The sequence below is a fragment of the Balearica regulorum genome, chromosome 3 (assembly GCF_011004875.1).
Source record: "Balearica regulorum gibbericeps isolate bBalReg1 chromosome 3, bBalReg1.pri, whole genome shotgun sequence".
Lineage (NCBI taxonomy): Eukaryota > Metazoa > Chordata > Aves > Gruiformes > Gruidae > Balearica > Balearica regulorum.
The window spans coordinates 90,251,870-90,275,741 of record NC_046186.1 but is presented as its reverse complement, the minus strand read 5'-3'; the positions used below and the strand labels follow the sequence as shown (position 1 = coordinate 90,275,741).

The 23,872-nt window shown below is 40.9% G+C and overlaps 2 protein-coding genes across 6 annotated transcripts in view; both read left to right on the top strand.

Annotated features, from left to right (window-relative positions):
* Positions 1-18,029, top strand: part of HEATR5B (HEAT repeat containing 5B) — a 61,435-nt gene extending 43,406 nt beyond the window's left edge. For both annotated transcript variants that reach the window (XM_075748876.1, XM_075748875.1), the window contains exons 30-36: positions 361-488; positions 674-818; positions 5,575-5,844; positions 8,112-8,336; positions 10,376-10,527; positions 13,482-13,695; positions 15,271-18,029. In XM_075748876.1, the coding sequence (XP_075604991.1) occupies positions 361-488; positions 674-818; positions 5,575-5,844; positions 8,112-8,336; positions 10,376-10,527; positions 13,482-13,695; positions 15,271-15,575 (1,439 nt within the window). In that variant the 3' untranslated portion in view covers positions 15,576-18,029. The remainder of the gene's footprint in view (positions 1-360; positions 489-673; positions 819-5,574; positions 5,845-8,111; positions 8,337-10,375; positions 10,528-13,481; positions 13,696-15,270) is intronic.
* A 92-nt stretch (positions 18,030-18,121) lies between these two features.
* The window catches only part of STRN (striatin), a 73,692-nt gene continuing 67,941 nt past the window's right edge, over positions 18,122-23,872 (top strand). For all 4 annotated transcript variants that reach the window (XM_075748881.1, XM_075748879.1, XM_075748878.1 and 1 more), the window contains exon 1: positions 18,122-19,802. In XM_075748881.1, the coding sequence (XP_075604996.1) occupies positions 19,497-19,802 (306 nt within the window). In that variant the 5' untranslated portion in view covers positions 18,122-19,496. The remainder of the gene's footprint in view (positions 19,803-23,872) is intronic.

Sequence of the window (23,872 nt, the reverse complement as noted above, 5' to 3'; positions counted from 1 at the left end):
ATTTAAAAGAGTTCAATAAAATAAAACTCAATTTACAGTTGAAGGATTCAGAAGTCTGACTTACAGATCTTTTGAACAAAGTGCGGATTTCCATTCAGTAATCTAATTTGCTTGCTGTCACTGTTTTATTATTTTTTCCTGCCAAATTTTGGGGAAGACATGATACAGAAGAGAAAGCAAACACAATTCTGCTGTTTCTAATACATAAACTCTCTTTTCCTTTAAAGGAAGAAGAATTGAGAAAAACATGTATCTTTCTAAAGTTTTTAAGAACCTGCTATACTTATAAAGAGATTTTAAAAAAGAAAACTTGATTTTTATTATGATGTGAATGTTCTTTTTAATTATGGCTCTTTTCAGGTGTTAGTATACAGTTTCTGTGTTCCCCACGACCTGAAGAGCCTGTTGAGCATGTTACATCTTGTTTACAAGCACTTCATACTTTATTGGATTCTCCTTGTGCCAGGATCCATATTGCAGAGGATCAGGTACTGTATGAGCATGTTGTAACAATCAGCTTTTTCTACGTCTTGGTCTTTCATCTGTGATGATTACAAAAGCTGTAATTATTTTTGTGTGAGAAAAGTATTTGCTCATCGTAAGCAAGTGACATAACAATTAGGAATTGTTAAGTCCTAATTAATTTTTTAATACGTATTTTGTTTTACTGTAGCTTCTTGGTGTTGAACTCTTGAGTGTGCTTCACCGACTCCTCCTGACCTGGGATCCTCCTTCAGTCCAGCTACTAGTTACAGGAGTTGTCCAGCAGATAGTAAGAGCAGCTCAAGATTATTTGCAGGAAAAAAGGAACACCCTAAGTAAGATTTTGAAAACACGGCTTGCTTTGCAGAGTAAATAAGCAACAGGTTTTTGTATTGGGAAAGGAACTCAAATACATTAGAATATGGTTACACTGACAAGGAAAATGCTGTGTATTCCACAGATACTTTTGATGTATTCATAATCTTACCTGCTGATTTCTTAACTCTTGTAAGATGTAGTTTTTCTTCCTTTGATCATTCTAGCGGTTATTCTTTTCATGTCATGGTTTTCATTCATTTTTCTTGAATATGAGTGATGAAAATTATACCCAGTACATCACTCAACATCTTACTAATACCTTGCTCAGTTTCATTAATGTTTCTCTATTGACTGCCTCCTTAGCTCTTTGTTTACCTTTTTTTCTGAAGTTAAATGGTTCAGCCCCCAGTGTGGGGTCTTGGGGTGCATCCCTGGCACAACTGGCATTGATGAGGTGAGCGAGCCGCTACTGGAACCAGCGTGAAAGTTGCCTGCCCAGGAGTTCTTGCCAGGAAGTGGAGCAGACTTGCATCTGGGTTCTTACTCCACTGACATTCAGGGTGTGTCAGCAACCAGGAGCTCTGGGAACAGGGTGTGCAAATAGGAGCAAAGCAGTTGGCATGGAAAGACATGCTTATGCAGCCCAGAAGTGCTGCTCAAGACTGTACAAGACTGCTAGAGTCAGCATAATGATGGCAGTGACACAGAGCAAGACACAGTCTGCTGACTGAGGAACAATCACCTCTGGCACATCGGAGGTCTAATGACCTGTCTTGAAATTCAGATGAAAGTCCTGATGTGACTGTCCTCCAGGTGCTTGTCTGTGCAGCCAGGGCTGGAGGTGACCTTGGTCTCACCTGTGAGAAGTGAAGGAAATGCATGTGAAGGTGAGCAGACTGTGAGTGTCAGGAAAGGCAAACAGGAGAATGTGGTGTTCTTCACAGAGATCCTGCAGGTGCAGGAGCCTAAGCTCCATTTGTCACGGAAGGAGGGACAGCTGAGTTATGCTGGAATATGGCCCTGGAGGAAGAGACTTGCACGAAAGTGGAGGCTGCAGGGTTCTGCAGGTGACTTCCAGCAACAAAAGGCTTTATCTCCAGACATCCAGTTGGAGAACACTATAGAGATCTGGCAAGAGGAGAAGAGGAACAAGCTGTCAGAGTAGGTATTTGGGCCAGCTGTCCCTCTTTGACAGGTCAGAACTGATACCACTAAGAGGAAGTCAAGGGCGATACCAGTCAGGAACTCTCCTCTTGTTTTCCACAGAGTGCCTCATCAAGAAGAGGAGGTGCGTGAAGCTATATTAAACCAACTGGAAGAAGCCTTCAAATCATAAGCTACCATGAGAGACTTTTACCATCCAGACATGCTGGAAGGGCAGCACTACAGGATGCTAACAATCTGAAACTTTCAGAAGAGTATGAGGCACAGGTTTTTTCAGTCCAGATACTGGACAGTCTGAATAAGGGAGATGCTCAGTGGATCTGGTCCTCACTAATACAGAAGAAATGGTTATGAAGGTTAATGGTAGCTCTGGCTGTAGCAGCCATGAGATAGTGGAGTTCATGATCCTGAAGGAGATGAAAAAAACAAGTAGCAGAGCAAAAGCTTTGGCCTGACATAGCAGACTTGGGCTTGTGCAGGGAGCTTGCGGATGAGATCTTGTAATCTTCCCAGAAGGGCAAAGGAAAGAGAGATTGTTCGTCTTAGTGGCAAAAAGTAGCTCATCCGAAAGTGCAGGATGCCAAACAGGCATGGTAGGAGGCTGACTTGGCTTAACGGGAGCTTTTGACCAAGCTCAAATGTAACAAGGAAGTGTATAGATGGTAGAAGTGGGGGCAGACTGCCCAGGGAAACTACTGAAGACGTCTGCTTAGGTATGGAGGAGTAGAATTAGGAAAGCCATGATTGGCTGGAGCTGAGACTGGTGATGAATATCAAGTGTGACAAGAAGGGCTTTATAGATAAGCTGGCAGCAAAAAGACCAAGGAAATTGGGACCTGCTGCTGAACGGATTGCGTGATGTAATGACAAAACACATTGGGGGAAAACTAAGGCTCTATTATCATCTTTGCTTAGTCTTCCTGTGTCCCTGTGCCTAGTGAGCAAGTGAAGGGGAGAGAATTGCTACCTACAGTAGATGAGCATGAGGTTAGGGACTGCTGAGGTAAAAGCTGGGCATACGCTGGGACCAGATGGGATGCATCTGAGGGAGCTGGCTGATGACATGCTAAGGCTGCTGCAGTGGTGCTCGGGAAAAGCTTTTGAATGAATGGCAAAAAGTAGATGCTATGTCTAACTTTCAATAAATAAAGACCTGAGGCGGCTTTTGGGATACTGTGTGCCTGTAAGCTTACTGTATGTGTTGAAAGATTTTGTAGTAAATTCCCTTGGAAACCCCTTCTAAGTATATGAAGTAGAAAAATGTGATTTGAAATAGTGAGCACAGACTTACCAAGGACAAATAACGCCTAATCACCCTCTGTGAAATAACTGGCTTTGGATGAAGGAGAAACAGTGGATATTGTTTACCTTGACTTTTGCAAGGTTTTTGACACAGTACCCCATAGTATCATAGCCAAATTGGAGAAATGCGGACTGAAAAGTAGGAGAATAACTGGCTGGACTACTGTGCTTGAATGGAGTTTGCTGGTTCAAGTCTAACTGGCAGCTGGTTGCAGATGGTGTTCCTTAAGAGTTCAGTATCAGGTCTGCTACTGTTAAAACCTTGTCATTACCAACCTGGATGACAGGATAGAATGCACCCTCAGCAAATTTATTGATGATACCAAATTGTGCAAGTGGTGGGTACACTGGAGGGCAGTGCTGCCTTTCAGGGGAATCTCGAGCTGCAGGACTGAGCACCTGTGAAGTTCAGCAAAGACAACTGCAAAATGCTACATTTGAAATGGAATAACCCTGTGCATTATCCTTTCAACTTGAGCTTGTGAAGATGCATCTGGAGCAGCGTCTAGTTTTCTTTGCCCTTCCGCCTCATCCTGAGTAAGAGAGATGTTGACAAACTGAAGTAGTCCAGTGGAGGTCCACTAAGCTGCTTAGGGAGGTGAAGTATGTGACACGCGAGGAGAGGCTGAGACCTGAACTTGTTTAGTCTGCAGAAGAAAGGTTTAATATGATATAGAATAGCAATCCCCCTTCTTATCGGGGATTTAAAGAGAAGACCAATCCAGACTCTTCTGAAGGGCATATGGTGGAAGGACAAGAGGTAATGGACACAACTTGCAGCAACAGAAATGCAGATGGGATACAAGGAAAAAGTGTGACACCGTGGGAGTCGTGAAGCAGTAGAACAGGTGCCCAGGGATGTTGTGGCATCTCTGTGCTTGGAGATATTCAAAACTGGACCAGACTTGAGCAACCTGCTCTTTCAAGCTCGCCCTGTTTTCAACAGGAGATTGGACTTGAATGACTTATGGAGGTCCCTTTCAACTTAAATTTATTTCTGAGATTCTCTGGTTGAGTTGATGTACCTAAATCTTGTCCCTCTACTTGGCCCTTACAGAGCTTTAGTAAAAATTTTTCTTCCTTCTTTTATCCTCACTTCTTCTGGTATATGTCAGCTTCTGATGTGTTGCTTAGGCTTTTCATCAGCATATTCTGATAGTTTATTTCTACTTTATGTAAGAATGTCCTTGATAAGGGCATTACCATCAGTCTGAAAGCTACTTTCTGAGGTACTTTTAGTAACATCTTCCTTCTAAAAGAGCATCTGCCTGTTCAATCATCCCCTTATCATTTCCTTAAAAATCTTGCTTTGGATGTACTGTTTCCATCTTTGCCAGGTTAAATTAATCTCCAAGTGGCAACCTGGCAAATAGTTCATTGATATCTGGTTAGGTTAGGTTTGCCATATTTTCTTTTACCTGAAAGGAGTAAAGTAAAACTGCAAAGAATATACTAAGGAAAACTGTCATCCTGGTCTGGCACAATATACTGCTGAGAAAAAACCCAACTGTTAGCTTTTGCCTGTTTTCCACATAAAAACAGAGAGAGGATTTTGCCGGAACTTGAGGAACCAGCACAACTAAAAATGCAAGCTCTGTTCCTTCACATGAATTAATGGCATTGTTTGCTGTAGGCCCAGTAAGTTGCATTTTTCAAACTGGTGAATGTGATAACACTAGCGATCATTTAAATTCATAGGAGCTCCATAGGGGTAGTCCTGGCCAGCTTTGACTTACTGAATCTCTGTTGCTGTTTAATGGGAGAAGGAGAGACTGCAGCTGGCCAAGCTGCCATTCAAAAGAGAGACTTTTTGAACTGAACGCACTCAAATCATGAACCCAGACAGAATCCTACAATGCTTTTCTGTTCACTTATTTCATAATCAATTTAGGCTGAAATAAGATTTTGGCAGGGTGGAACACTTAATTAATAGCCATTAAATAAAAAAGAAATTATCATGCCTATTTATCTGACAGTCATTAATTTTACAATCCGTTTTAAAAGAAGCAAAATAATTACTGCATTCTATTTTGTCTAAGTATTACTACTTTTTTCCTAATTATGGATGGATTTTTAATAAGTATTGTTGCAATCACAATACTTCTAAAGCATTTTAAACCCTATAAGTCATTCTGACTAAAATGTTTAGTTTGACATGAGCCATGTTTGTCATATCTTACTGTAAACAACTTTTTCTTGATTTTTAATTTTTTTTTAAAGGAGTGTTTCATGTATTCTTTGTTATGGGGTCTTTCTTAACTCTCTCCTCAGGCACTTCTTTCCTTTTTTTTTTTTTTTTTTTTTTAGATGAAGATGATATTGAAGAAAAAGAAAATCCAGTTGCTTTAGGAGAGGGAGGTGAGAGTGGTGGTCTTGTGCCTGGAAAATCTCTAGTCTTTGCAGCCATGGAATTGCTCATGTTTATCCTAGTACGACACATGCCCCATCTGAGTTCGAAAGTGTCAGATTCTCCAAGTCACATTGCTGCCAAATCCCACCTTTCTGAGGAAAGTGCTCGTCTTGTGGCTGCCACTGTTACTATACTGTCTGACCTGCCTTCTTTGTGTTCTCCCGCAGGTAAGATCTTGTAACAAAATACATATGAGTGGTTACTGTAGGGGAAGCATAGTGAGCATTTGACACTAAAAGCAAACTGTAAATAAATTTTTACGGGATACTTTAAGGGTCATCTATTGAAAAGTGTGTTTAGGTTCTAAAATAAATTAAGAATTCAGGCTTTTCCAGTGAGCAACATAAAGGAAATTATTTGATTTTAAATTTAAATTGCAAGTTTGCTGAGGAAATGAGCTCTATATCACTATGATTTTATTGTTGTGTTTTCCCTTATTTTTTTCATGATTTTGAAACCTTGTGGCCAATTTTAATCATATTGTAAAAGAACGTAGCCATCTCAGAGATAATTAAATTCCTGAGAAGTTCATGAAAAGCAGCAGCTGGATGAAAAGAGAATCCTATTGAGGAAAAAACAGCACAATTCAGCTGTGGTACACTTGGTTTTGCAGCCGTTGGCTGTCAGTCATCCCAAATGTGACTCTAAACTAAATGGAGCTTTCTTCTGCCCAGGGAGACTGTCACAAAGGATACATGTAAACTAGGGTAATTGCACTGAGTGGAGTTCAGGGGTAAAGGACACAGTTGCATGGGAAGCTGTGCTCTTTGAGTTTTGCTTTTCAGAGAACAAATTGCTTAAGAGTTGTCTCATGGATCCCTGGGAAGTTTCGCACACTGAGGTAGATAAGACATTTTAGAGGGTGGTCCCTTAATGAGATGCATGGTATATAACATATTTGGACAAAGTCATGCTCAGAACACAAGATGGGCTGTCTTCAAACAGACAATTTGTGCCTTAAAATGAACTATTTTTTAAAGAATTGTGAGCTGATCTGGAGTCCTGCACTGGTTTTATTTGATTCCTGGTTCTCTTTCCTTTTTTTTTTTTTTTTTTTCTTTTGTGGAGGGGGTAGTCAATGGGGGGGTTGGCAATGGGGCGGGGGGGGAAGATGGGCAAAAAGAGTAACAGCACTACGTCTGTGTTGACTGGAGTGAAAGCATGACTCCCAGCATTTGGCAAGTGGCCAGTGAAAGCAGGTCAGAAACTATTGTTAGTCTACAGGGACTGCTAGAGTTGGGTTTTTTTCTCATCCAGAAGATGTAGCCAGCTGATAGCTGTAGGGAGGAGGGTATAGTACATGCACAAACATTTGTGTTAAGTGAGCCTTTGGATGTAAGGGAAACTGTGATCAAAGAGAATTCATCACTTTCTATGACCGAGGAGGGGTTAATATTCCTTCGTCTTTCTTTAAAACATGAGCATCTTGCAGTCTCCATTGGACAAGATCCTGGGCAATCTGATCTAGAGGAACTGCTCCTTTGAATAAGGGGGTTGGACTAGATGACCTCCAGCAGTCCCTTCCAGTTGTAATTATTCTATTTAGTGTACTTATCCTCACAGCATTCCCAGAAATAGGAAAATGGTGGGATTTGTATTTCCACAGATGCAGGTAAATGAGGTATAGAAAAAGATATGGAAACAGACTTGACCGTCTGAAGTGAGCTGTAGGTTGATATTACACACCTAAACCAAATAGCACCCTTCCTTATGTCCTACAGGGGCTTAAAGTCTACACGCTTTATTGAAACTCCTTCTAATAAAGTTCCCATGTGTCTAAAGTCAGATTATGTGTTACCTAACCAGTATTTCTTGAGCATGACTAACTTGCATCTGCAGCACTGGCTGCACAAAACATAGATAGGCGTGGATTTCTTCAGAAAAGCAGTGCAGTAAGAAGAGAATTGTTTTATCTCCTTTGTAGAGTAGCCAGATGGATACAGCTTTTGCCCAGGATGTGAGACACCCAGATAACTTCTTTACTTTGCTTCTGGGGCTTGTACTGCACAACAGCTTCCTTGCTAAGTGCCATAACTCTGTTTCCAGATCTGTTACTGTTTACTTTATAGGACCTGAGTGATATGCAGATCCTATTTTAAGATATTTAACAATCTGGATGTGTTCAGTATGATACATACCATGTATCGAATGCCACGTAGGGCAGGATTTTAATAGATCAATCATCATTCCTGAATTGACAGCAACATTTTAAGTGTTGGCTTGTATTACTGGTATTATGATATGCTTCAGTAGTACTGATGAATGAATTTGGCAATAAAATACTGAACAGCACATATCACTTGTTACCTGAATTGTTTATCTTGGTGTCTCCTTTGTCTCCTAGCTGTTTATATCCTTATTGGGAAAGCTAAAGAGGTTAGCTACCCCACCTGTTGGAATTAACTTCAGAAAATCTATTATTTTTTTTCTTTAGGGTGTATGACAATCTTACCCACTATCCTATTTCTGATTACAAGAGTATTGAAAGAAACAGCAGTAAAATCAGCAGATAATCAGGTCCCACCTCCAGTCAGTGCAGCGCTTCAAGGGATAAAAACTATTGTTACTCTTCCAACAGTCAAGACTGATGAAACTCAGAAGCAGTGGACAGGTCTTATCCGCAGCACTCTGGCATCTATCTTGGAATACTCTCAACCTGGTAAGTGGTTTCCCAGTGCAAGAGAGTTAAAATTAGAGAACTGGGCTTTGCTGTAGTGAAAAGACAAGTATTGTATCTGCCTATAATTTAACAGTCTTCATGTCTGAGGATTGGGGATTAAAAGTGGTGGTGAATTGCTTGTAAAATTGAAATAGGAGAAAGACCTGAGTGCACAGAGCATAACTAGAGTTACTTAATAGGTTGTGTTAAAGACAAGCACAGCATTTGCTTTAAGAAAATACAGTTACATCTCAGGAGTTCCCATCTCAGATTTGTCTTTGGTCTGTTTTCTTTGACAATATTGATCATAACCTCCTGTTAGAAATTTTGCCTTTTGCAACTCATCTTGCAGCCCACCCCCCTCTCAAGTCCTTTCTGTAGGGTATTTTTCTGTACTAGTTCAGACTTTCCACTTCCATTTCGAATCCTATTATGATGTGATTATTTCATGCTTTAGATTTTCCTCAGGCTGACCTTACCAGTCTTCATAGTTCCAGCTAGTGACTCCTCAAGAAAAATGGCCATCAGCGTATCTTTTAAGTGTTTGCTGACACGATTCATATAGTCTTAATGATAGTGAGTGTTAAAGTGAAGGAGTGTGAAGACAGCAAAGGATAATTGTGGCAAGGTTCATACTGGAGTAGGATATTCACAATACTGTTACAACCTTTCAGTGGTGAGAAAAAATCCTACCCCTGCCAATAAAATCTGTTAACCACCAGTAGGATGTCTACTGTGTCTCTTTAGAGAACTGCAGACTAATTCTCTTGGTTCACATTTGTACTTTGCCTTGCCCTTCAAAAAGCAAAAAAGATGTACAGTCTCAGCTGTGTAGTTAGCAAAAGAAAGACACAAAGATTTGTCATTTGCATAATGGTAGTTCAGCCAAAAACCATCCCATTACATCCCCAAGGAGCCATTTACAGAGACTGAAGAGAGGCTTGAATGGAGTTACTCATGTGAGAGATAGGGAGCGAGTAGGTAATTGCAAACGATCCTGAAAATGTCTGAAGAGGAAGGATCAGGAGGTTTGTGTTAACCAAGTCAAACTTCTAATTTTATTTGTCATGTCAGCTCTTGTCTTCCAGCCTTTTGTTACTGTAGAGATTTCCCAGTCCCTCTCTCCAGAAACATTATTAGCTTTAGGCTTTTTTGCAGACTTCAGAAATCTTTCTCTGTTCCTTGCAAGAGTGTGTGTTTTCCTTTTTCTTTTCCAGTCTTCCTCTCAAGCCTGTCAAGGTCGTTCTGGATGGTATTCTTTCTCTCCTGTGTGTTGACCGCACCACACAGCTTGGTGTCGTCAGCAAACTTGCTGAGGGTGCACTCAATCCCACTGTCCATGTCACTGACAAAGATGTTAAATGAGGATATGTATATTATAATAATTATATATAAATATAATATATAAAGCATAAATATAACTTATTTCATTGATGTAAATTCATGACTGAGATTTGTGAAGACAGGGCTTGTGCAAGCAAAAAAAAAAAGGATGACAATAGCAAATCTCAACTATTTGAAAAGCTGGAAAGGTTAAAGTAGGACTGTTCTTATTGGTGACAGGTAGCTGTCAGATCAGCTAGTTTGTTATGTGAAACCTCATGTTAAGTAAAAGTTGTTGCCACGCTGGATATAAGTTTCTTACTCTGATCAGCTGAAGAGAATAAAAAAAAAAAGTAGTGTATTTTTAATGGGGAGAGGATCTAAACTCACATTTTTTCCTCTCGTTTACAAATTGAAAACAAAAAATATGACATGGTCAGAAAAAGCGTGGGTGATGTTTTTTTCCTTGATATTTAAGTTCCAGAAAGTTTGACTTTATTAAAACAACTGTTAGAGCAGAGTTGCTCAGCTTTTTGTGAGTCACAGTCAATAATGATAAAGTGATTCTGTAATAAGTAGATGCGTATTTATATGCAGTTGCAAATAATTTCATTTATTTCCTCTTTGTGAGTTTATCTGTGTTCACTGGCTTTTACTAAATAAATTCTAAACCCTTTTTGGAGTAAGCTAACAGCATATTTGGTTTTGTTTTTCAGAAGCCTCTAAGCCTATTCTTGATGAAGTAAGCATACTTACAGCTATTGCTCTCTTCCTTTGGTCAGCAAGCAATGAAATAATTGGAGTGCAGTCCTTACAAAATGGATGTATGAACAGATTTAAAAGTGCATTAAATTCCTGCGATCCTTGGGTAAGATCGTATTATAGGAATGTGAGTGATAATATAAGTGAGAAAAACTAATTGTGATGTATTTACAATATTTCCTGAATGCTTTGTGATGCCTTTACTTCAGAGACAGATACTGCATACTGCTTGTCAAAATAACTAGAATTTTCAACAGTGCATTATAGAAACTCTTTAGTGAGGAAAACAACCCAAACTAAGTGCTTCTAGATAATGTGTGTTCATGGCCTTGTGCCAGGTTCTTGTCTTGCAGCTTATTAAAGGGAAAAAAATATTTGATATGTGAAATTTAGCAAATGAAAAGGTTGGTTACCAGAGAGTGGTGACATTTCTACATTAATGCTGATCTTTTATAATACAAACTTTTTCTGTAGATAAAATTACAGCACACATTTCTAATGAATTTTATTATTTGTTTGTTTGTGCAAAACCTGTGCTTATTTTACATGTTCATACAAAATTCAGTTTGAGTGCAAAAACGTAATTTTGTGGTCACCATCAAAACATCTACAGATTGTGAATCATCTGTTCCCTGATTTCACTTCTGCCCTTTGGTTTGTTTTTATGAATTATCTTCTAAATTATTTTCTCACTGAAGAGAGAAACTAAACAGTCAGTTGTAGACTGATGGCTAATGTGCTGTATAGTTAAGCTTAGCTGTTCCAGCCATGTGTACATCACTTCGAGTGGGTATACAAATCTGCAGGTGGGAGCTAAAGAGAAAAATCTACTGTTTCCACAAGCGAGCCCTGCAGAGATTCCTGAGAAGAAAAACACACAAAAAATGCTGATGTGTTTAGAGTCAGAGTGAGGCATTTAACTGTTTAGACTGATAATTCTTCTCTGCAGCAGGGCTGGTGTTTTCCAGCGTGGGCCTAAAATTCAGTTGGTTCTGAAGCCTGACTTTGGGTGGAAAGCTACTTAAAATTTTAGTGTGTGAATGGAAATGTCAGTTGTATTAAGCAGAAACTTTTATGTCAGACTCTTTCTCAGCTCTGTATAAACACATCCACAGTGAGAAAAGTAAATCTTTGCCCACCACCCTGCTGGAAAGCTGTCAGTGAGCTGGAACTTACCACTGTTTTTACAATTCATAAAGAGTGCTCTGACAGCAGCCAGATTGTGTCCACTCTCCTCGCTGATGTGTAGAACATATACTCTGTAATACTAGTGTGTTCTAGTTTTTTTTTCAATATAAACCACTCATAGATGGGGTTAGTAACTAGACACCTGTTTGTAATAAAAGCAGCATACTGATTGTACCAAAAGCATTGAACTGATTATGGAAAAAACTCTTCTAAAGAAATATTGCTGCCTCATAAAAAATACAGGAGTATTTTTGAAACTGTTACCACCTGCAAAAGTCTGAAAGGTTAGATATCATGTATAGTAATAACCAGAATGCTGGTGAGCTCAACTTCATTTTGCCCCAACAAGGGAACTCAGTTGAGAGACCCTTGTCTCCCAATGCTAACGGGTAAGTTTTATGTGAGAGTGTGCCTTAGGCACTGTGAAGAAGCTCTGATTTCACCTCACAGGAGTTTTTGTGACTATTCTGCATTCACAGAAGTCTACAAGTTTTATATAGATGGAATAAAAAAAGCTCGGATGAAATTCTGCTGTCAGATGCGTTGTAAAACTCTTATTTGAATTATGCACGCATGTAAGAAAGGAGACTTTTACTCCTTATTTCGAAGGCTAATAATCTTAACAGCTAATAAGGGGTAAAGTTTAAAGAATGTAGACAGAAAGGGAAGGGAAATATTTGGAGTGGTCTGGAGAAACAGAGGAATAATTTGTTGAAACAGGTTAAAGATGATGCTGGGTAAGCCACTAGGTGAAAATGTTCTTCTGCAGAGTTGTGTAAGAAAGCATACAAACTGTATTAGAAGATGTGTTATTACTTCAGGCCTTAATAATTGAATTGTATAGAAAACTCACAGCTGTATACTAGTGAAGTAACAGTGACCTGAGCTGCATAACTTGTACTTTCTTACTACTAGTTTTTATTATCTGTCATTTTATTCAATATTTTTATTTATACATCTATGTTTCCAGTCATCCCCAGATCTCCTCACAGCTCATTGTGTTCAGTAATACTTCCTCAAGAACATTTCTGTTCTGAGTGCAGTTTGAAAGCACGTGCAATGTTTTATCCTCGTATTTGTTGTGAGGCTTTACCTTTTCAAAGACTCTGGATTATTTGTGTGGGATTTTGGAGGAAGATCTTTGTACAACCAAATAAAATGCATTCCTAAGGTCATCTAAACAAGATTATGAGTGTGTCATTTTCCCAAATGTGGACTTCAATAATCCTTGCTTTCTAGAAAAAAGAGGGAGGAGGGGAAAAGAAAATAGAAGGAAGACAAGGAGAGGGTTCTGTGATCCAGCTCACAGTATGGCTACATGTATACTCCTGTGCTACTACCAGCACAAGATGGAGAATGAGAAAGAAGGATGAACAGGCCTGCCCCTTTTGGCTACAGCCTTGGCTCATGTTAAATCAGTAATATCACTTTGAGACATTTTTAATGGGCTGTTTTACCCTTCTGAAATTGAAATAGCATTTCATGATTTTGTAGATACATCTACTATTAGTGCTGGTAGTTCTGAGACTTGCAGGTCTCTGTGGACCTGTGTGACTGACTTGTGCGACATTAACTATTTCTTTATTTTCTCTGAGTTCATATTGCTATTGCTATTAAGTACCTGAATGTTCTTTCCAACTGGCCTTCCTTTTATTGAAAACTGGACTAATATTAATTCAGCAGATGGGCTGTGTTGCTGCTTTCCTCTTATTCAGTATGTTTCCTTCCCCTTTAATTGTCTCTTTTTTTTTGGTTTTGTTTTGTCTTTTTGTTGGTATCACGTGTATCTCATGTACATAGATAACAGTTTATTAGAATTCCTTGAGTTAAGAAATAACTTTCAGGACAATGTTTTTATCTTTCTTTGATTAGGTTCAAGCCAAGTGTTACCAGCTTCTGCTTTCTGTGTTTCAACACACCAATCGTGCCCTGTCAACTCCATACATTCATTCATTGGCCCCTATCATGGTTGAGAAGTTGAAAGCTGTGGAAAGGAGTCGCCCGAACAACAACCTGGAGCTGTTAGCAGTCCAGGAAGGAATTAAGGTCCTTGAAACGTTGGTTGCCCTTGGTGAGGAGCAGAATAGTAAGTATTTAGTTTTTCTAGAGAAATGTGTAAATTGAATATTGAGCATTAGAAATCTTGCAGTTAGGAACGTGATGGCATAGTCACAAATAGACTATGTCTGTACAACATGCTTTTGTAATTCCAGTAGTAGAACTTTTGTATACATGGAGTTGTATAGCACATGCAGTATGATATGCTGTAGGCTTTGCATATCTGGTGACTGCAGGAAAAAAAATTTTAAACGTGAACTACAATAGAGAGTGATGTCGTCTTCTGTTTGGGAATGAGTAGTTCACACCATTTAAATTTACTTTTCCCATTGTTAACTTTTATTTATTTTAGCAGACTCACTGCTTTTATCAGGTGGCTTCTATCAGCTCAACAAAGTTTATCTAAAAAGCCCAAGAAATTGAATTGTGCTGGCCAGAATATCTTGACTGTAGATGGAGCCTCCTGTTTGCTTCAGTAGATAAAATACAGTACTTATAGTTTAAGTTCAGTTATTCTCTAACTGAAACAGTGCATTTTCTAAAGACTTACTCTGCAGATATTTGATAAAGTTCCTTGTAAAAATATTACTGTTGGTTTTGTTGGGGTTTTTTTGGTTTGGTTTTCTTTTTTCCCCAATACCCTGTTGATATTTCTCTTCATTGATGATAAAACACTAGATGTATGTTTTCTTGAGTCTCATTGTACTTCTGGCACAGTTGTTTGAAACGCATGTAAAATGAGAGGAGTAACTGAAGTGAATGAGGAAACAAAACATCTGATTTTTGCTAATGCTGGCTGGAGACAGTCACTCCATAAGTATAAATTTATTCAAAACCCTTAAGGGAAAATCATTAATACTCTGATAACCTACAAAATTTTGGAGAAATGAATTACCATTAATGTTTAAGTTCTTTCAGCTTAAAATTTACACTTAATATGTTACACATTTCAAAGGCATACTTGTATCCTTGCTAGATACAAAAATTAGCCCTGTTGCTTAAGTTCAGCTGCTTTGTTGTTCTTAAGATGAACCCTTTTGATCCCTGTGCTGTTTTGGGCTGTGGTCTCATTAGGTCGTGCTTGCCCAAGTATAGCTGTGGTGCTAGTTTTTGGATTGGAATTTTCCAGAATGGAGTAATATAGTTGATAACTGTCCCTGACTTTTCTGTGAACACTTGCTTACTAATAGTGGTTCTGTTACGCTCACTGGGGAGGCCGATAGTCAGATTCAGTTGAATAATGTTTCTGTCTGCTTGAAATCCTTTACTATGATAGGCATTCTATATCTTACAATCTCTTATCAATGATCTGCAGTCCGATGGTGCAAAGGCATCTTTAAAGAAGTGTCAGGAACAAAAACAATTGTGATGAACGATAATTGAAGTCCGAAACACAATCTTGATAAGAAACATTTGAGTGACCAAAGGACAGGAAACCATCTATATTTCAGTTGGTTTTTATTTGATAATTTTTTAATTATAGTGTTTGTTGTCAATTCTGAAAACAAAATTAGTTTTATCAGTCTAGTAACTGATAAAATTAATTTTCCTTTGTTTTCTTCTCTGATACGGTTATTACTTTTTTTTTTTCTTTCACTTTTAGGAGTCCAGTTGCTTGCCCTTCTTGTTCCCACTCTGATCTCCTATTTACTGAACGAAAATGCCTTTACTTCTGCATCTACAGCATCTAAGGATCTTCACGAATTTGCACTTCAGAATCTAATGCACATTGGTCCGCTTTACCCACATGCTTTCAAGACGGTAATGGGAGCTGCTCCTGAATTAAAAACACGTCTAGAAACTGCAGTCCGAGCAAGTCAGGCCAGCAAAGCAAAAGCAGCTGCTAGGCAACCACCACCCACAGTACATTCCACCCCAACAATTAAACTGAAAACTAGCTTTTTTTGAATTACTTTTATTATTTTTGGACCATTAAGTAGCCAGAAGCATTACATTATCCCCAATGTGTTACTGCATATATGTCTGTAATTTTGCATAATTTGTACGTGAAAGGCTGTCTAATAGAGCTTTGTGTAATTACTTGAAATCCATGCATTACAAGGGAAGTGGTGTTACTTGTATTTGTATAGATTTTTAGGAAATTGAATGTGATCATATTTATGAATTTCTGTTATAAATTATCCACCAAAAAAATCTACTCTCTATCTGACTAAATAGTTTTATTTATTTTTAAAAGCTACCCCAAACCTTTGAGTGGTTTTTGAAATCTGGTGATTGTTATCCCGCCGTTGTGCCAGCCCACTAACACGGTGGGGATGGAGGGAAGAGGGGAAACTGTTATGAAGTACTTACCATGTACCATGGGGAATTTCAAGTGTAGAAGTATGCACTTTTTTCTTTTAATACAAAGTAGGGAAGGGGGTTGGCAGACCTTGTAGATCATTTCAGCTTGCATGAAAAAAAAAAAGAATTGAAAGTTTTCAGCCTTTCTCAAGGTGACTGATCAAGCATGCTGTCTTAATGAGCTGTCCTTATTTATGTGGTGTATATTTCTATCAGATCCGTTTCCATGCTTGAAAATTAATAAAGGATGCAAAGAATCTAACCCCCTATCTCTTCTAAGATAAATTTTAAAGAACGCATTGGAACTGGAGTTTATAAAGAGAACTGCCTACTTCCTGCTTTTTTGTAGGTGTAGATATTGTCCCTTCTAAGATGCTGTGTGTTAGCAGTCTTCCTATTCTGCCAGACACTGGTTGAATATGATGATTCAGTACTTTGCCTTTTGTCCAGCCTCCTAGATATTTAACGTTCCTGCAAGATTTTAGTCTTGGTGAATATATCTCATCTGTAGTCCTTGATAAAGTCTGCAGAGCCAAATTACTTGAGTGCTTTGCACCTGTCCTGACTAAGGAGGTAGAACACAAGTCAGAGCCAGGCTCCTCCAGTTTTTCCTTCCCCTACCAGGCTTTTCTTTTTTGAAAAGCACATGGCTCCCCTCACACCTAAGTGAGTCCAAGCTGCAGATTTTGGAGATTAGAGCTCAAATGTTGTGCTAACCTTACAGCACAGAGCCAGTGGCTCCAGACGTTTGCTGCCAGACCTCCCCCTCCCTATTGGCAGAAGTGCAAAACCACGGATCTTCTTGTGTATACAAGGCTGACTGACATGATTTTTTTTTTTTTTACGCTGGGCTTCTATAGGGGACCTTTCTATACATTTTGCTTGATAGAGGCCACATAACTAGAAGCCTTGGCTAGGTCTGCCGAGTTTAATTTCTAATGTTTTTCTGGATACTCTGTAAATTACAAACTGTGTATTTCAGAAGCTTCTACTTCAATCCAAATATAACCAAGGGATAGTAAAGAGAATTGAACATAATTAACAGTTGGTTGAAATATTTGTGGATCATTATTTTTGTGTAGCCACTTGCCTCGAGTCTCTCTTTTCCTGTAAGACCTTATATAACCCTTTGAGTACCTATGCAAAATGGAGGACAAGACAATGCTCTTTTGCCCTGTCGTATTTGGTGTGTGCAAAATATTTAACATAAAATCAGAAAAGCTTTTATTTCAATGAATATTTAAGTACTAAAATGAGGACACAAGTGGTGCATACTCTAATCTTTCAATTTTTTTTTTTTTATAAAGATGTTATCTTCCAAGTCTTGTTCCATTGTCCTACAGGAGTAAAGATACATGCAGAAGTAAAAACCAATATGCTGTACATGAGAAGGAGAGTAATTTCACTACTTTTTTTTTCATCTTTGTAAATGTAATGGGAATTAAATTGATTAAAATATATCACATTCTAATAAGTATTTCCAACATTACAAAGCTATATTGCTTAGAAGAAGTTCTGAACCTGTTTAACACTTGAGAGAAAGTCTTAAGGAAACTCTTTCTGTACAAAATTGAACACAAATGTTTTGCAAGTAAAACTAAGAAAATAACTTCATAAACTGTTTTAGATTCTCCCCCCAGTCTAGTCATTCATTACTTCGATGTTTGTTGGAAACTTTTTGTCTATAATCAGGTTTTATTTACCCTAATTTTTATCTCAGCACTTTTATGTTTCGATTAGATTCTAGTTTACAAGATGTCTGAAAACTCAGAAGGGGGGGGAAGTGTAGCAATCAAGCATAAATAAGAAGTCAGTAGAAAAACAGAAAAAAAGTTAGTGGAAGGGAAAATGGCACTAGATAGATGTAGAAGGATAGAGAAGGGAGAGGTTTTTCTTTGTATACTGTGTGACTGTATACAATGTCCACAACTTTCATTTGTATACGTCCTTCCCCACTTTAGTCCTTGCTTCTGATACTAAAGGTGTAACCATATGGTTTTACATAATATTTTGACATCAAATTTAATTTGATTAAAAAAACCCCAGAATAACTTGAAATGCCCATAGTGTTTATTGTTCTTTGTCAACCTCCTTTTCATCTTTGTTAATGGCCTTTTTAATGTGCTTTTTCATGAAGCTCGTTTGCTCCGTTTCCCCTTCACGTCTTTCCTCTCTCTCTCTGTCACTTCCTTCCTTTCTGGGTGAGCCTTGTTGTTCTACCCTGGTTCCCTGCTGAGGTCCCCCAGAGCACACTCCCTCTTCTGTGCTTTCGGTCCGGTTCCCCTCTGCTCTCTGATGCTCTCTGTGAGCTTCCTTAGTTGTCTTTCACTCTTGAAAGGTGCTAAGAGGTTGTCCACCAGCCGCAGCTCTGACCTCCCAGGGCCAGGTTATGAGTACGGTTTCGGAACAGGCAGAGGGAAACAGGAAGGACCGCTTGAGTAAGCGGCGAGGTGCTCTTGGCTGCGCCCAGGGCATGGTGAGGGGTGCCGGGCCTGCTCTCAGCACCCAGAGACACCCTACCGCAGCAGCCTCAGGGCCTGGGCACCATCTTTCACACGCTGCCAGCATAAAGCCTGTTGGTAGTGGTGTGTTGGTCCGTTTTCAGCAAGCCTCTGGTGTGTGTGTGTGCAGGTAGCACGGAAAGCAAGCCTAACTTTGTATTTTTGTGCCTTTGGGAGAGGTAGGAGAGAGCAGCCCTCAGCCTGGGGCTTTGCCATTGGTCTCAAAGTACCTTGTTCTCCCTTTCTTCGCAGAAGAGGCAGCATGGCAATTCCTGAAAAATGTTTTCCTCTCCTTTTCAGCATTTCTAAGGATTTTCAAGAAACCCTTCTAACCCTGGGATGGATTTGTAGTTCTTGGTGCTTTGACTTCGAATGCTGCTTAGAACTGAAACAGAAAAGCCGGGGTGAGGGCAAGGCTTGACTGAAGTTTCTGGAGCTGCTGCCAGACACCTGCCCTTTTTTTGTCCCCAGGGTGGGCTGTGAGTGTGCCACGGCCATTTAGATCCTGCTCTGAGGTGGCGATTACGATTAATCTGGCCTCCTACAGCTGCACAGAGCTGCCCTGCCCCTCCTGCCGCGGCTTTGCGGGCCGGCAGCCGGGGCGGCTCCCCGGGGTCTCCCTCACCCCCTCCCAGCCGGCCGGCTGCCCGCTGCCACGGCTTGCCGGTCTTTACCCCAGGATGGCACGTCACGGGGATGAGGCTCACTCGCTGTAGCGTCATTCTCGAAATAACGGCAGCACGGAGGAGAGAAAGGCGATCTTCCCGCCGCTCCCTCCGCGGGGCGCCCCGCTACCCAGCGGAACTACATTTCCCAGCATGCCGTGAGGGGGCCTGGGGCGAATCGTTCTCTAGACTTGTCCCCGCCGCGTTGCCGTAGCAGCCGGCGGGGGCGGCTGTCAGGCGGTGACGGCGGGCGGGACGCGCCCAGGTTGCTGCTGCTGCTGCTGCCGGGACGCGGCTGGGTGCGGGTGGCGGTTCGCAGAGGAGGGGGCGGCGGGGAGAGCGGCAGACCCGGCCCGGCCATGGACGAGCAAGCGGGGCCAGGCGTTTTCTTCAGCAACAACAACAATAATAACGCTTTGCTTCTGCCGCCGCCGGCGGGCGGGCCGGGGCTGGAGCCGGGAGAGGCGGCAGCAGCAGCAGCGGCCGCCGCGGCGGCAGCAGGAGGAGGCGGCGGCGGAGGGGTCTCAGCCTCCGGAGCCGCCGCACCAGTGTCGGCGTCCCGGGCTCAGTACAGCGTGCCGGGCATCCTGCATTTCCTGCAGCACGAGTGGGGCCGCTTCGAGACGGAGCGCGCCGAGTGGGAGGCGGAGCGGGCGGAGCTGCAGGTAACAACCGCGACCTCTATCCCCCCCCCCCCTCCTTCGGGCGGCCGCTCCCCTCCGGCTGCGCAGGGCCGGGGTACCCCGGCCCTGCGCAGCCGGAGGGGAGCGGCCGCCCTAAGCCCTGCCCCGGCTTCCCCCTTGTCCCCTTCCCCGTGAGGGAGCGGCCGCCCGGCTCCGCCGCGGGCCATTTCCCTCCTCTTCAGAGGGCGGCCGCCCCCCGCCGCCGCCGGGTGGAGGGGCGTGACATGGCGGCCGGCCCTGCGGGGAGCGGCCCCTGCCCGCCGGGCGGTTTTCGCTGCCTCTCCGGAGTTTTCCGAGTGCCCCTCCAGGGCCGGCTGCCTAAACTTGTTACCGCTTTCATAACCCACTAGTTAAAAATTGCCCCCGGTGAGCTGCGCGACCCGCTTGTGCCTTTGCCCCTTCGCAGCAGGCAGCTTCCCCCCGGCCCTCGGTGTTGGTTCGCAGCCCCTCTGGGCCCTCAGCCCCCTGGCCGGGCCTGTGGGACCGGCTGCAGCTCCTTTGGTGTTACGGGACACGTTCTGTAGGGTTTTCAATTGAAAAGCGGTGGGGTTGGTGCGCTCGTTAATGCATTAAAAGACTGATAGTGATCTTGTGGTTAAAGAACTTGGGAACTGCTGGCCTAGAGTCATTGCTGTCAGATACTTCAGTGATGGTTACATTAACTCTAATAACAGTCGATAATGCAACCTTCGTTGTTGTTCCTCTTTGGCTTGTTTACAAGAAAATCTCTGTTGTAAAATTTAACTCTGTCCACGTTGCCAGCAGCCCACTGTACCGTTCTCAGTTGGCCGTGTTTGAGACTGAAAAGTGTCCACTCGGCTTCCCTTTTAGGTCTCCTTTGTCTTTCGCTTCCTGTCCATCTCTTTTCTTTCTATGTCTGTCTTTGAAATTACTATCTTTGCAAGAGATTCTTGAGCCTGTTTAGCAATGTGAACCACTTCTCTGTTTTTGGTGGGTTGTTTGTTGTTTTTTTTTTTAATTAGTAGGGAAGTCATCTTTTTAATTGTACTTTCTATGGTAACATCAAACAACTGGTCTCAGAAGAGTGGCAGATGTGACATTCTTTGCAAAGGGTTATCGTGTAGGAATTTAAAGGAAGTGGTCATGAGGACAAAAGAGTAATTTTTATTTTAACTTTAATGATCCAATGAAAAATTTGTTAGTAACTGAATCATATTTCTATTCACTACATCCAATAAATACTATGTAGAAAGTATTACGTACTATGTAGAAAGCTTAGCTATATATAAGAACAACATTGCATGTCACATATCCAGTGGAGCCTCATAAATATCTTGACATTTTTTCATAGCTGATGTAGGTCTCAAAAAAATTGCTTTGGAGAAAAAAATCTGGTTTACAGGACCTAAAAAAATTCTGCCAGTGTGTTAATAGTAATAACACTTTGCATATTTAGAATGCCCTTCAACAGAGGCTAGCATGCCATTCTCCTCCCCCCCGCCAAGTATCCCTCAAAAAGCTTGGTAAGTGTTATGGATGAAACAGGAGGGAAGAAGATGACGATTTAAACTATTTGCCAAAGTCATGTATTATCAATGGCAGAACTGGGAATATAACCCGATTACAAGTTGTTTGCTTGAACGCCTTTGGCTCTTGCCAAAACATCTCAATAAAGTTATTATTAGCTGTGGCTGGCATTGCCACGAGCTGTAAGAGCATTTATCTGCTGCGGAGTCATGTTCAGAGAGGTGCAAAATTCTTGGCTGTCTCTATAGACATCAGGCGTTGCGTCTGCTGTGACCATTTGCAGTTGAATGTGCTTTGAGCCACATGAGAGGTTTGTATTAGGGGTTCAGCAACTACGGGATGGCTTTTAGAAATTGTACACATACAGCTGAAGGATGAGCAGCGTTAATTAAAAACCAGTTCTGTGCTCCTTCTGAAGCCTTTCGTTGGCCTATATATTTGGAAGTGTTTAACAGAATAGTGGAAACTTGAGGTCGGGCAGTTTCTCTCTCTTGAGATAAAGATGCAGTGCTCCTGATTATACTTTACCAGTCTTCCATTCAATGTAAATTTAAACGTTAGATTATCCACTCTCTTGGGAGGCTGTGTGGCAGAGGACCTATTTTGTGTGGTCATCTCTGTATTCCATAAATTTTGTCTGCAATTCATTTTGTTTCTTAGAGGTAGACTTTTTTTTATCTCTAGTTTCTTACCTGCCATGATATTAAAATATTTCAGATGCTTTATGCCACAGTGTTACTGTGCTTGGCTTCTGCTCTGTAGTTGTTGGTTAGTTAAGCCATGCTCTCTCTCAAAAAACCACCCTGTAAGTCGGTCCCACTGTGATTTCCTATCTTCCTTTTCTTCCCCTCTGGGCTTGTTTTTATTTTCTCTTTTTCTTTTCCTTGTTATTAATTGTGTGGAACTAAATGTGATATTCAGGTAGCGTACCTTTCTGTTGTGTTATGTGATGCTTGTTGAGGTGACACACACACGAGTTTGTAACACATGTGAGTTGGTTGGTAGGCAGGGCAGCTTGCTCTCTATTCTTAGTTACGGGTCTAGCATTGCCTTTCCAAGGTTTTTCTTCCTATCAAGTGTCTGTATGTTGCTTTCCCTGGCAAATATCCATGTTTACTCTGATTTTCTAATTATTTTTCTTTGAATCTTTTAAAATTATTGTTGCCTCTATTATATAATCTTCCTGATTCAGGGCAAAAGGGGACTTCAATATTTATGTCTATGCAAGTATCACTAATAAGCTGTATATTTCAAATCAGAATGAAAACAGATTAATACAGGGTTTCCCTAGATGCTTATCTGCTAATTACATATTTCACTTCTAATGCTTGTTTTCTGTTTACGGTACTTTGACATCTGCAGATTGAAAAATTATCCCAAGAATAAACTTTCATGATGCCTTGTGAAGTAATTCTCTAGAATAAATACTAACATTATTAATCCTCATTTTAGTATTCACAAACTGTGTTTTATAGGATTATCATTTATTTTCATATCTTTTCAGAAATTAGTAATTTTCTTAGGTTCTTCCAGCAGCTGCTTGGGAGAGCTGACAAGAAAATGTTTCCTGTTCTGCAAAAGTTTTAAACTTCAATTTTTTTTTCATTCTGCATTTTTCTGGACAGTGTTTCTGAGGCATTTCAGAGTTGTCATTATGTGTATTGGACAAGCCCATCCCAAAATAGCCAAGAGTTTGATCAAACGCATATGCAGGGCACTGAAATTTGTATCTTGGCTTGAGGCAAGCAGGGTTTAAAATGCCTTCCATATTCGTGTCTTGCCTTAGCCATACACCTTCCAACTGGTTGGAGGTGATTCTCCGTTGCGGATGTTATTTCCCTTTTAATTAGCCATCTGCCACCCCTGGGAGAAAGTGACGGGGACTCCGCTCCCGCGGCTGGGACCCCCGCAGAGCCGAGTGCTGCCGATGCGCCTCCTTGTCCCGGCAAGTGACAGAGCTGTTGAGCTCTGCTTCTTCTGGGCTGGATGGGCTTGGAAGGCTTTTGAGTGTGTGTGTCTATGGCTTTTGTTTTGACTAGAAATTTTGTCTTTGCAAGCAATGCATATGTTGCTGTGGAAAGTTTTGCTTCTGACAAACATTCTGGCAAAAATGCTGATTTGCAGACTTGGGCATTTCTCTGCATTTCACAAATGTTCTAAATTGCAACAAACTGCTATGCTGTATGTAACTGCGTGTATAGACACCCCATATCCTGCTAAGGAATTTTGTAGTTCTTGTCCTCTTCACTACTAAAGTTTTTGTTTCTCTTAACCAATAATTGTTTCTTAAAAGTAATAGACTGGTTTGGAGCAGTCGGACCTCATAGAGTTACATTAAAATTATTTTTTCTTCGGTAAACTTTCCTTTGAAAAAGTTTGCAGGGAAATTATGGAGAATGGATGGATAAAACATGCTTGTCTTTCCACAACTTTGTTAAAAATATTCCTTATAAGACAGTGCCAGAAGAAAAAAAAAACAACCCTAAATGATAGGGAAAGAGTTAATGAAATGAGATAAAATATGGTTAAATGATAGCAAACAACTGTAATAGAAGGAATGTGAT